This window comes from Oncorhynchus kisutch, linkage group LG14 (assembly GCF_002021735.2).
Source record: "Oncorhynchus kisutch isolate 150728-3 linkage group LG14, Okis_V2, whole genome shotgun sequence".
In the NCBI taxonomy this organism is placed as follows: Eukaryota; Metazoa; Chordata; class Actinopteri; order Salmoniformes; family Salmonidae; genus Oncorhynchus; species Oncorhynchus kisutch.
The window spans coordinates 87,931,543-87,946,997 of NC_034187.2; the positions used below are offsets into that span (position 1 = coordinate 87,931,543).

At 44.0% G+C, this 15,455-nt stretch overlaps 1 protein-coding gene across 1 annotated transcript in view; it reads right to left on the bottom strand.

The window, feature by feature from the left end:
- The window catches only part of LOC109884585 (protein CBFA2T1), a 71,132-nt gene extending 57,952 nt beyond the window's left edge, over positions 1 to 13,180 (bottom strand). Inside the window, 3 exon segments of the mRNA XM_031789142.1 lie at positions 11,157 to 11,246; positions 12,299 to 12,543; positions 13,039 to 13,180. Coding sequence (XP_031645002.1) covers positions 11,157 to 11,246; positions 12,299 to 12,543; positions 13,039 to 13,156 — 453 coding nt within the window. The 5' untranslated portion in view covers positions 13,157 to 13,180.
- Positions 13,181 to 15,455: the final 2,275 nt, after the last annotated feature.

The window sequence follows — 15,455 nt, forward strand, 5'->3', positions numbered from 1 at the left end:
GACTGTTCTTTCTGCTACTGCAAGGCAAGTGGTACTGGGGCGCCAAGTCTCGGTCCAAGAGGCTTGTAAACAGTACCCCCTGTATATAGCCTCCACACTGACTGTACTGGTACCCCCCTGTATATAGCCTCCACACTGACTCTGTACCGGTACCCCCCCTGTATATAGCCTCCACATTGACTCTGTACCAAATACCCTGTATATAGCCTCCACATTGACTCTGTACCGTAATACCCTGTATATAGCCTCCACTATGACTCTGTACCAAATACCCTGTATATAGCCTCCACATTGACTCTGTACCGTAACACCTTGTATATAGTCTTCACATTGACTCTGTACCGTAATACCCTGTATATAGCCTCCACATTGACTCTGTACTGTAATACCCTGTATATAGCCTCCACATTGACTCTGTACCGTAACACCCTGTATACAGCCTCCACATTGACTCTGTACCGTAATACCCTGTATATAGCCTCCACATTGACTCTGTACCAAATACCCGCTGTATATAGCTTCTACATTGACTCTGTACCGGTACCCCTTGTATATAGCCTCCGCATTGACTCTGTACCAAATACCATTGACTCTGTACAGCCTGTATATAGCCTCCACATTGACTCTGTACCGGTACCCCCTGTATATAGCCTCCACATTGACTCTGTACCAAATACCCTGTATATAGCCTCCACATTGACTCTGTACCGTAACACCCTGTATATAGTCTCCACATTGACTCTGTACTGGTACCCCTGTATATAGCTTCCACATTGACTCTGTACCGTAACACCCTGTATATAGTCTCCACATTGACTCTGTACTGGTACCCACTGTATATAGCCTCCACATTGACTCTGTACCGTAATACCCTGTACATAGCCTCCACATTGATTCTGTACCGTAACACCCTGTATATAGCCTCCACATTGAATCTGTACCGTAACACCCTGTATATAGTCTCCACATTGACTCTGTACTGGTACCCCCTGTATATAGCCTCCACATTGACTCTGTACCGTAATACCCTGTATATAGCCTCCACATTGACTCTGTACCGTAATACCCTGAATATAGCCTCCACATTGACTCTGTACAAATACCCTGTATATAGCCTCCACATTGACTCTGTACCGTAACACCCTGTATATAGTCTCCACATTGACTCTGTACTGGTACCCCCTGTATATAGCCTCCACATTGACTCTGTACCGTAACACCCTGTATATAGTCTCCACATTGACTCTGTACTGGTACCCCCTGTATATAGCCTCCACATTGACTCTGTACCGTAATACCCTGTATATAGCCTCCACATTGACTCTGTACTGGTACCCCCTGTATATAGCCTCCACATTGACTCTGTACCGTAATACCCTGTATATAGCCTCCACATTGACTCTGTACCGTAATACCCTGTATATAGCCTCCACATTGACTCTGTACCAAATACCCTGTATATAGCCTCCACATTGACTCTGTACCAAATACCCTGTATATAGCCTCCACATTGACTCTGTACCGTAATACCCTGTATATAGCCTCCACATTGACTCTTTACCAAATAACCTGTATATAGCCTCCACATTGACTCTGTACCGTAACACCTTGTATATAGTCTCCACATTGACTCTGTACCGTAATACCCTGTATATAGCCTCCACATTGACTCTGTACCAAATACCCTGTATATAGCCTCCACATTGACTCTGTACCGTAATACCCTGTATATAGCCTCCACATTGACTCTGTACCAATACCCTGTATATAGCCTCCACATAGACTCTGTACCGTAATACTCTGTATATAGCCTCCACATTGACTCTGTACTGGTACCCCCTGTATATAGCCATCACATTGACTCTGTACCGTAACACCCTGTATACAGCCTCCACATTGACTCTGTACCGTAATACCCTGTATATAGCCTCCACATTGACTCTGTACCGTAAACACCCTGTATATAGCCTCCACATTGACTCTGTACCGTAATACCCTGTATATAGCCTCCACATTGACTCTGTACCGTAATACCCTGTATATAGCCTCCACATTGACTCTGTACCAAATACCCCCGGTATATAGCTTCTACATTGACTCTGTACCGGTACCCCCTGTATATAGCCTCCGCATTGACTCTGTACCAAATACCATTGACTCTGTACAGCCTGTATATAGCCTCCACATTGACTCTGTACCGGTACCCCCTGTATATAGCCTCCACATTGACTCTGTACCAAATACCCTGTATATAGCCTCCACATTGACTCTGTACCAAATACCCTGTATATAGCCTCCACATTGACTCTGTACCGTAATACTCTCTATATAGCCTCCACATTGACTCTGTACTGGTACCCCCTGTATATAGCCTCCACATTGACTCTGTACCGTAACACCCTGTATATAGTCTCCACATTGACTCTGTACTGGTACCCCCTGTATATAGCCTCCACATTGACTCTGTACCGTAACACCCTGTATATAGTCTCCACATTGACTCTGTACTGGTACCCCCTGTATATAGCCTCCACATTGACTCTGTACCGTAATACCCTGTATATAGCCTCCACATTGACTCTGTACCGTAACACCCTGTATATAGCCTCCACATTGACTCTGTACCGTAACACCCTGTATATAGTCTCCACATTGACTCTGTACTGGTACCCCCTGTATATAGCCTCCACATTGACTCTGTACCGTAATACCCTGTATATAGCCTCCACATTGACTCTGTACCGTAACACCCTGTATATAGTCTCCACATTGACTCTGTACTGGTACCCCCTGTATATAGCCTCCACATTGACTCTGTACCGTAACACCCTGTATATAGCCTCCACATTGACTCTGTACCGTAACACCCTGTATATAGTCTCCACATTGACTCTGTACTGGTACCCCCTGTATATAGCCTCCACATTGACTCTGTACCGTAATACCCTGTATATAGCCTCCACATTGACTCTGTACCGTAATACCCTGTATAGCCTCCACATTGACTCTGTACCAAATACCCTGTATATAGCCTCCACATTGACTCTGTACCGTAACACCCTGTATATAGTCTCCACATTGACTCTGTACTGGTACCCCCTGTATATAGCCTCCACATTGACTCTGTACCGTAACACCCTGTATATAGTCTCCACATTGACTCTGTACTGGTACCCCCCTGTATATAGCCTCCACATTGACTCTGTACCGTAATACCCTGTATATAGCCTCCACATTGACTCTGTACCGTAATACCCTGTATATAGCCTCCACATTGACTCTGTACCAAATACCCTGTATATAGCCTCCACATTGACTCTGTACTGTAATACCCTGTATATAGCCTCCACATTGACTCTTTACCAAATAACCTGTATATAGCCTCCACATTGACTCTGTACCGTAACACCTTGTATATAGTCTCCACATTGACTCTGTACCGTAATACCTTGTATATAGCCTCCACATTGACTCTGTACCAAATACCCTGTATATAGCCTCCACATTGACTCTGTACCGTAATACCCTGTATATAGCCTCCACATTGACTCTGTTCCAAATACCCTGTATATAGCCTCCACATTGACTCTGTACCAAATACCCTGTATATAGCCTCCACATAGACTCTGTACCGTAATACTCTGTATATAGCCTCCACATTGACTCTGTACTGGTACCCCCTGTATATAGCCATCACATTGACTCTGACCGTAACACCCTGTATACAGCCTCCACATTGACTCTGTACCGTAATACCCTGTATATAGCCTCCACATTGACTCTGTACCGTAACACCCTGTATATAGCCTCCACATTGACTCTGTACCGTAATACCCTGTATATAGCCTCCACATTGACTCTGTACCGTAATACCCTGTATATAGCCTCCACATTGACTCTGTACCAAATACCCCCTGTATATAGCTTCTACATTGACTCTGTACCGGTACCCCCTGTATATAGCCTCCGCATTGACTCTGTACCAAATACCATTGACTCTGTACAGCCTGTATATAGCCTCCACATTGACTCTGTACCGGTACCCCCTGTATATAGCCTCCACATTGACTCTGTACCAAATACCCTGTATATAGCCTCCACATTGACTCTGTACCAAATACCCTGTATATAGCCTCCACATTGACTCTGTACCGTAACACCCTGTATATAGTCTCCACATTGACTCTGTACTGGTACCCCCTGTATATAGCCTCCACATTGACTCTGTACCGTAACACCCTGTATATAGTCTCCACATTGACTCTGTACTGGTACCCCCTGTATATAGCCTCCACATTGACTCTGTACCGTAATACCCTGTATATAGCCTCCACATTGACTCTGTACTGGTACCCCCTGTATATAGCCTCCACATTGACTCTGTACCGTAACACCTTGTATATAGTCTCCACATTGACTCTGTACCGTAATACCCTGTATATAGCCTCCACATTGACTCTGTACCAAATACCCTGTATATAGCCTCCACATTGACTCTGTACCGTAATACCCTGTATATAGCCTCCACATTGACTCTGTACCAAATACCCTGTATATAGCCTCCACATTGACTCTGTACCAAATACCCTGTATATAGCCTCCACATTGACTCTGTACCGTAATACTCTCTATATAGCCTCCACATTGACTCTGTACTGGTACCCCCTGTATATAGCCTCCACATTTACTCTGTACCGTAACACCCTGTATACAGCCTCCACATTGACTCTGTACCGTAATACCCTGTATATAGCCTCCACATTGACTCTGTACCAAATACCCTGTATATAGCCTCCACATTGACTCTGTACCAAATACCCTGTATATAGCCTCCACATTGACTCTGTACCGGTACCCCCATGTATATAGCCTCCACATTGACTCTGTACCAAATACCCTGTATATAGCCTCCACATTGACTCTGTACCGTAATACCCTGTATATAGCCTCCACATTGACTCTGTACCGTAACACCCTGTATATAGTCTCCACATTGACTCTGTACTGGTACCCCCTGTATATAGCCTCCACATTGACTCTGTACCGTAACACCCTGTATATAGCCTCCACATTGACTCTGTACCGTAACACCCTGTATATAGTCCCCACATTGACTCTGTACTGGTACCCCCTGTATATAGCCTCCACATTGACTCTGTACCGTAATACCCTGTATATAGCCTCCACATTGACTCTGTACCGTAATACCCTGTATATAGCCTCCACATTGACTCTGTACCAAATACCCTGTATATAGCCTCCACATTGACTCTGTACCGTAATACCCTGTATATAGCCTCCACATTGACTCTGTACCAAATACCCTGTATATAGCCTCCACATTGACTCTGTACCGTAACACCCTGTATATAGTCTCCACATTGACTCTGTACTGGTACCCCCTGTATATAGCCTCCACATTGACTCTGTACCGTAACACCCTGTATATAGTCTCCACATTGACTCTGTACTGGTACCCCCTGTATATAGCCTCCACATTGACTCTGTACCGTAATTCCCTGTATATAGCCTCCACATTGACTCTGTACCGTAACACCCTGTATATAGCCTCCACATTGACTCTGTACCGTAACACCCTGTATATAGTCTCCACATTGACTCTGTACTGGTACCCCCTGTATATAGCCTCCACATTGACTCTGTACCGTAACACCCTGTATATAGTCTCCACATTGACTCTGTACTGGTACCCCCTGTATATAGCCTCCACATTGACTCTGTACCGTAACACCCTGTATATAGCCTCCACATTGACTCTGTACCGTAACACCCTGTATATAGTCTCCACATTGACTCTGTACTGGTACCCCCTGTATATAGCCTCCACATTGACTCTGTACCGTAATACCCTGTATATAGCCTCCACATTGACTCTGTACCGTAATACCCTGTATATAGCCTCCACATTGACTCTGTACCAAATACCCTGTATATAGCCTCCACATTGACTCTGTACCGTAACACCCTGTATATAGTCTCCACATTGACTCTGTACTGGTACCCCCTGTATATAGCCTCCACATTGACTCTGTACCGTAACACCCTGTATATAGTCTCCACATTGACTCTGTACTGGTACCCCCTGTATATAGCCTCCACATTGACTCTGTACCGTAATACCCTGTATATAGCCTCCACATTGACTCTGTACCGTAATACCCTGTATATAGCCTCCACATTGACTCTGTACCAAATACCCTGTATATAGCCTCCACATTGACTCTGTACCGTAATACCCTGTATATAGCCTCCACATTGACTCTGTACCGTAATACCCTGTATATAGCCTCCACATTGACTCTGTACCAAATACCCTGTATATAGCCTCCACATTGACTCTGTACCGTAATACCCTGTATATAGCCTCCACATTGACTCTGTACCAAATACCCTGTATATAGCCTCCACATTGACTCTGTACCGTAACACCCTGTATATAGCCTCCACATTGACTCTGTACTGGTACCCCCTGTATATAGCCATCACATTGACTCTGACCGTAACACCCTGTATACAGCCTCCACATTGACTCTGTACCGTAATACCCTGTATATAGCCTCCACATTGACTCTGTACCGTAACACCCTGTATATAGCCTCCACATTGACTCTGTACCGTAATACCCTGTATATAGCCTCCACATTGACTCTGTACCGTAATACCCTGTATATAGCCTCCACATTGACTCTGTACCAAATACCCCCTGTATATAGCTTCTACATTGACTCTGTACCGGTACCCCCTGTATATAGCCTCCGCATTGACTCTGTACCAAATACCATTGACTCTGTACAGCCTGTATATAGCCTCCACATTGACTCTGTACCGGTACCCCCCTGTATATAGCCTCCACATTGACTCTGTACCAAATACCCTGTATATAGCCTCCACATTGACTCTGTACCAAATACCCTGTATATAGCCTCCACATTGACTCTGTACCGTAACACCCTGTATATAGTCTCCACATTGACTCTGTACTGGTACCCCCTGTATATAGCCTCCACATTGACTCTGTACCGTAACACCCTGTATATAGTCTCCACATTGACTCTGTACTGGTACCCCCTGTATATAGCCTCCACATTGACTCTGTACCGTAATACCCTGTATATAGCCTCCACATTGACTCTGTACTGGTACCCCCTGTATATAGCCTCCACATTGACTCTGTACCGTAACACCTTGTATATAGTCTCCACATTGACTCTGTACCGTAATACCCTGTATATAGCCTCCACATTGACTCTGTACCAAATACCCTGTATATAGCCTCCACATTGACTCTGTACCGTAATACCCTGTATATAGCCTCCACATTGACTCTGTACCAAATACCCTGTATATAGCCTCCACATTGACTCTGTACCAAATACCCTGTATATAGCCTCCACATTGACTCTGTACCGTAATACTCTCTATATAGCCTCCACATTGACTCTGTACTGGTACCCCCTGTATATAGCCTCCACATTTACTCTGTACCGTAACACCCTGTATACAGCCTCCACATTGACTCTGTACCGTAATACCCTGTATATAGCCTCCACATTGACTCTGTACCAAATACCCTGTATATAGCCTCCACATTGACTCTGTACCAAATACCCTGTATATAGCCTCCACATTGACTCTGTACCGGTACCCCCATGTATATAGCCTCCACATTGACTCTGTACCAAATACCCTGTATATAGCCTCCACATTGACTCTGTACCGTAATACCCTGTATATAGCCTCCACATTGACTCTGTACCGTAACACCCTGTATATAGTCTCCACATTGACTCTGTACTGGTACCCCCTGTATATAGCCTCCACATTGACTCTGTACCGTAACACCCTGTATATAGCCTCCACATTGACTCTGTACCGTAACACCCTGTATATAGTCCCCACATTGACTCTGTACTGGTACCCCCTGTATATAGCCTCCACATTGACTCTGTACCGTAATACCCTGTATATAGCCTCCACATTGACTCTGTACCGTAATACCCTGTATATAGCCTCCACATTGACTCTGTACCAAATACCCTGTATATAGCCTCCACATTGACTCTGTACCGTAATACCCTGTATATAGCCTCCACATTGACTCTGTACCAAATACCCTGTATATAGCCTCCACATTGACTCTGTACCGTAACACCCTGTATATAGTCTCCACATTGACTCTGTACTGGTACCCCCTGTATATAGCCTCCACATTGACTCTGTACCGTAACACCCTGTATATAGTCTCCACATTGACTCTGTACTGGTACCCCCTGTATATAGCCTCCACATTGACTCTGTACCGTAATTCCCTGTATATAGCCTCCACATTGACTCTGTACCGTAACACCCTGTATATAGCCTCCACATTGACTCTGTACCGTAACACCCTGTATATAGTCTCCACATTGACTCTGTACTGGTACCCCCTGTATATAGCCTCCACATTGACTCTGTACCGTAACACCCTGTATATAGTCTCCACATTGACTCTGTACTGGTACCCCCCTGTATATAGCCTCCACATTGACTCTGTACCGTAACACCCTGTATATAGCCTCCACATTGACTCTGTACCGTAACACCCTGTATATAGTCTCCACATTGACTCTGTACTGGTACCCCCTGTATATAGCCTCCACATTGACTCTGTACCGTAATACCCTGTATATAGCCTCCACATTGACTCTGTACCGTAATACCCTGTATATAGCCTCCACATTGACTCTGTACCAAATACCCTGTATATAGCCTCCACATTGACTCTGTACCGTAACACCCTGTATATAGTCTCCACATTGACTCTGTACTGGTACCCCCTGTATATAGCCTCCACATTGACTCTGTACCGTAATACCCTGTATATAGCCTCCACATTGACTCTGTACTGGTACCCCCTGTATATAGCCTCCACATTGACTCTGTACCGTAATACCCTGTATATAGCCTCCACATTGACTCTGTACCGTAATACCCTGTATATAGCCTCCACATTGACTCTGTACCAAATACCCTGTATATAGCCTCCACATTGACTCTGTACCGTAATACCCTGTATATAGCCTCCACATTGACTCTGTACCGTAATACCCTGTATATAGCCTCCACATTGACTCTGTACCAAATACCCTGTATATAGCCTCCACATTGACTCTGTACCGTAATACTCTCTATATAGCCTCCACATTGACTCTGTACTGGTACCCCCTGTATATAGCCTCCACATTTACTCTGTACCGTAACACCCTGTATACAGCCTCCACATTGACTCTGTACCGTAATACCCTGTATATAGCCTCCACATTGACTCTGTACCAAATACCCTGTATATAGCCTCCACATTGACTCTGTACCAAATACCCTGTATATAGCCTCCACATTGACTCTGTAACCGGTACCCCCCCCCATGTATATAGCCTCCACATTGACTCTGTACCAAATACCCTGTATATAGCCTCCACATTGACTCTGTACCGTAATACCCTGTATATAGCCTCCACATTGACTCTGTACCGTAATACCCTGTATATAGCCTCCACATTGACTCTGTAACGTAATACCCTGTATATAGCCTCCACATAAACTCTGTACCATAATAAGTTTGGCATATCTAGCCACTGGATGGGTTCCGTTGGTGTACAGAAATCTTTAAGTCATACCACAAATTCTCAATTGGATTGAGGTCTGGCTTTGACGAGGCCATTCCAAGACATTTAAATGTTTCCCCTTAAACCACTCGAGTGTTGCATTAGCAGTATGCTTAGGGTCATTGTCCTGCTGGAAGGTGAACCTCCGTCCCAGTCTCAAATCTCTGGATGTCTGAAACAGGTTTCCCTCAAGAATTGTCCTGTATATAGTGCCATCCATCATTCCTTCAATTCTGACCAGTTTCCCAGTCCCTGCAGATGAAAAACATCCCCACAGCATGATGCTACCACCACCATGCTTCACTGTAGGGATGGTGTTCTTGGGGTGATGAGAGGTGTTGGGTTTGCGCCAGACATAGCGTTTCCTTGATGGCCAAAAAGCTACATTCTAGTCTCATCTGACCAGAGTACCTTCCTTCTACCATATGTTTGTGGAGTCTCCCACATGTGGCGAACACCAAACATGTTTGCTTATTTTTTTCTGGCCACTCTTCCGTAAAGCCCAGCTCTGTGAAGTGTATGTCCATTACATGAAATCCAAATAAAAATCTATTTAAATTACAGGTTGTAATGCAACAAAATAAGAGAAATGCCAAGTGAATACAAGGCACTGGTTTATACCCTTGATTATTGTTGCTACCGGTGACAACATTGATTAATAGTGTTATTTATGTTAATATTGTAAATCTCCAAAGTTTTGGCAATATGTACATTATTACGTCATGCCAATAAAGTGAATTGAAATTTAATTAAATTGAGAGAAGGGGGGAACTGGTGAGGAGAGAGAGAAAGAAAAAGTGAGAAAGAAAAATAGAGAGAAAGACAGAGAGCGAGAGAGAGAAGGACAAAATAAAGGAAGTCTTGGTTAAGTGTTGAGTTGGTTCTACCTGACCCCTATAAATCAGTATACTAGTATACTATATAGAATATATAATATAATATAGTATAGTAGAGCCTGATGTTGCATCATTAGTGGATGGATCCAGGCTGTTCATGTTTCTGTGCTCATGGAGAAAAGCAACAAAGCAAAAATCTGCGTCCCAAATTACACCTATTCCCGACTTAGTGCACTACTTTTGACCAGGGCCCATATGGAATAGGGTACCAGAAGTAGTGCACTGAGTAGGGAATAGGGTGCCATTTGGGATGCACCCTAACAATAGATGCCCAACAGACTAGAGTAGAGTGACCAGGGAGAGACATGGGGTCAGACCAGTCCAGACCCCCCCTCAACTAGACTCATGATATTTCACTAGGCCAAATTATCTTTCCACTTAAAATCTTGAATAAAGAGAGATTGAAAAAATATATCCATGAAAATGAAATGAGGTTCAATAGAACCGGCTTCTAGGCCTTCTTCCATCCAAGGAATGAAGGAATGAAAAACAGACTAACGAAATATACACATCTGCGTCTCAGCTCTGCGGCTGGTTAAATGGTTTCCAGATCTGGCTGTGTGTCTGTCGTCCCTCCTTGTGAAATACGACTTACCTTCAGGAACGGGATGACAAAAGGTCGGAGAGGGAAGTTGGTCGCTTCTTGCAACTTGGAGTGGAATTCCTCTATGGTTAACGTTGAATTCTAGGTCAGAGTAAAGATAGACAGAGAGAAAGAGAGAGCAAAAGAGAGAGAAAGAGAGAGCGAAAGAGAGAGACACACAAAGAGAGAGACAGCGAGACAGAGAGAGAGAGAGAGAGAGAGAGAGAGACAGAGAGAGAGAGAGAGACAGAGACAGAGAGAAAGAGAGAGAGAAAGAGAGAGCGAAAGAGAGAGACACACAGAGAGAGACAGCGAGACAGAGAGAGAGAGACAGAGAGAGAGAGAGAGAGAGAGAGACAGAGAGAGAGAGAGAGACAGACAGAGAGTGAGAGAGAGAGAGAGAGAGAGAGACAGAGATACAGAGAGACAGAGAGAGAGCGAGAGAGACAGAGAGACAGAGAGAGACAGAGAGAAAGAGAGAAAGAGAGAGACACAGTGAGAGAGACCTGAATACATATGGAATACATTATATGATAATAAGTTATTGGAAGGTAACCATGTCCTGTCAGGGATTGAATGATTTTAGTTTAATGGGAGACATATGGAGAGAGTAAAAGTCTAAGGACTGGCAGGCAGAGCTAGTTTAGGTATTGCTTCTATTCAATACAATGTGTGTTACCACCACTAACATTAGAAGACCATAGTGCTCTGGTCAAAAGGGTATATAGTGCCATCACATGCCAGTCTTTTACCATACATACAACTGTGTCTCTAGATAAGCGTTACATGTAATGTATGTACCATGTATGCACAGCATCCACCCACACCTGTGTTTATCTGAACGTGGAGGGTGGGGAGATAGTGTTTATCTGAACACGGAGGGTGAGGAGATAGTGTTTATCTGAACGAGGAGGGAGAGGAGATAGTGTTTATCTGAACACGGAGGGAGAGGAGATAGTGTTCATCTGAACGTGGAGGGTGGGGAGATAGTGTTCATCTGAAAGCGGAGGGAGAGGAGATAGTGTTCATCTGAACGTGGAGGGTGAGGAGATAGTGTTATCTGAACACGGAGGGAGAGGAGATAGTGTTTATCTGAACATGGAGGGTGAGGGGGCACAGGAGCACATTTTGGAACCCTTGGTTTACAGACTCACCACCAGCCCCAGCACCAGAGTGCGGACGCGTTCTCCGATCTCAGGCGAGATGTCGTTGCCGAACTGCTGTAGTGTGGTGAGGAAGCGTTTCAGCTTGCTGAGCTGCCGGGCGCCACACGCTGGAGGGAGTTGCTTATTGGCCAGCGAGGAAGAGCAGGAGGAGCTAGGGCCGTTGCTGAAGCCATTTGGTGGCGAAGGCGCTCCGTTCAACGCCTTGGGGGAGTGGCTGTTGTTGCCGTTGGTTACTAGAGACACAAAGAAGATGGAGAAAATAACAAAAGGTCCAACACAACACAGCATTAAAAAAGTGATTTGATTGGATTTGATTCAATGAAAAACTATTATATTCTACAACACTAGGGTTAAACACAACAATAAAATAACACTAGAGTTACACACTGTCTGTCTGTCTGTCTGTCTGTCTGTCTGTCTGTCTGTCTGTCTGTCTGTCTGTCTGTCTGTCTGTCTGTCTGTCTGTCTGTCTGTCTTGTCTGTCTGTCTGTCTGTCTGTCTGTATGCCTGTCTGTCTGTCTGTCTGTCTGTCTGTCTGTCTGTCTGTCTGTCTGTCTGTATGTATGCCTGGCTGTTTGTCTGTCTGTCTGTATGCCTGGCTTGATGGCTGGGTCGGTAGTACTGACATGTACAGCACAGTAGTGGGGGTGAAATAACTGGTTCAGGGTGCTCCCTGTGTGTGTGTGTGTGTGTGTGTTTGTGTGTGTGTGTGTGTGTTCAGTACTTACATGTAGTAGGTGTGAAGGAGCTGGTTCGAGGGGCTCCCTGGGTGGTTGGAGGAGGAGGAGGCATGGTGGTTGGAGTTAACCTGGATTGTGCTTTCACATCCGCAGGTGAGTCGGGCATAGTGGAGCACTTCTCAGTGTGATCTGGGAGACACAGAGGAATACACTGTTTTAGATACATGTAGGTAACAATGGTCATTTAGGGTAACATGGTCATTTAGATACATGTAGGTAACATGGTCATAGATACATGTAGGTAACATGGTCATTTAGGTAACATGGTCATTTAGATACATGTCGGTAACATGGTCATGTTGGTAACATGGTCATTTAGATACATGTAGGTAACATGGTCATTTAGATACATGTAGGTAACATGGTCATTTAGGTAACATGGTCATTTAGATACATGTAGGTAACATGGTCATTTGAGATACATGTAGGTAACATGGTCATTTAGATACATGTAGGTAACATGGTCATTTAGATACATGTAGGTAACATGGTCATTATGGTACACATGGTCATTTAGATACATGTAGGTAACATGGTCATTTAGATACATGTAGGTAACATGGTCATTTAGATACATGTATGTAACATGGTCATTTAGATACATGTAGGTAACATTGTAATTTAGGTACATTGTAGGTAAAATGGTAATTAGATACATGTAGGTAACATGGTCATTTAGATACAATGTAGGTAACATGGTCATTTATATACATGTAGGTAACATGGTCATTTAGGTAACATGGTCATTTAGATACATGTCGGTAACATGGTCATGTTGGTAACATGGTCATTTAGATACATGTAGGTAACATGGTCATTTAGATACATGTAGGTAACATGGTCATTTAGATACATGTAGGTAACATGGTCATTTAGGTAACATGGTCATTTAGATACATGTCGGTAACATGGTCATGTTGGTAACATGGTCGTTTAGATACATGTAGGTAACATGGTCATTTAGATACATGTAGGTAACATGGTCATTTAGGTAACATGGTCATTTAGATACATGTAGGTAACATGGTCATTTAGGTGCATGTAAGTAACATGGTCATTTAGGTACATGTAGGTAACATGGTCATTTAGATACATGTACGGTAACATGGCACATAGGACATGTCTGGTAACATGGTCATTAGGTACATGTGGTGACATGGTTCATTTAGGTACATGTGGGGACATGGTCATTTAGGTACATGTAGTAACATGGTCGATTAGGTAACTGGTCATTTAAGATACAGGTAGGTAACATGTCCATTTAGGTACATTGAGGTAACATTGTAATTTAGGTACATGTAGGTGGTAACATGGTCCGATAGGTAACATGGCCATTTAGGTNAAATACCCTGTATATAGCCTCCACATTGACTCTGTACCGTAATACCCTGTATATAGCTCTTCCACATTGACTACTCTGTACTGGTATAACCCCTGTATATAGCCTCCACATTGACTTATTGTACCGTACACCCTGTATATAGCCTCCACATTGACTCTGTACCGGTACCCCCTGTATATAGCCTCCACATTGACTCTTGTACCGTACAATACCCTGTATATAGCCTCCACATTGACTCTGTTACCGTAATACCCCTGTATATAGCCTCCACATTGACTCTGTACCAAAATACCCTGTATATAGCCTCCACATTGACTCTGTACTGTACATACCCTGTATATAGCCTCCACATTGACTCTGTACCAAATACCCTGTATATAGCCTCCACATTGACTTATCCGTTAATTTTGTTGTAATACTCCACATTGACCTGTACGTAACACCCTGTATATAGCCTCCACATTGACTCTCTGTACCGTAATACCCCTGTATATAGCCTCCACATTGACTCTGTACCGGTACCCTGTATATAGCCTCCACATTGACTCTGTACCGTAATACCCTGTATATAGCCTCCACATTGACTCTGTACCAAATACCCTGTATATAGCCTCCACATTGACTCTGTACCGTAATACCCTGTATATAGCCTCCACATTGACTCTGTACCGTAATACCCTGTATATAGCCTCCACATTGACTCTGACTAATGGTACCCCCTGTATATAGCCTCACATTGACTCTGCCGTAACACACCCGTATATAGCCTCCACATTGACTCTGTATGTATACCACGTAACGTAATACCCCTGATATAGCCTCCACATTGACTCTGTACCGTAACACCCTGTATATAGCCTCCACATTGACTCTGTACCGTAATACCCTGTAATATAGCCTCCACATTGACTCTGTACCGTAATACCCTGTATATAGCCTCCACATTGACTCTGTACCAAATACCCCCTGTATATAGCTTCCACATTGACTCTGTACCGGTACCCCCTGTATATAGCCTCCACATTGACTCTGTACCCAAATACCATTGACTCTGTACACCCCT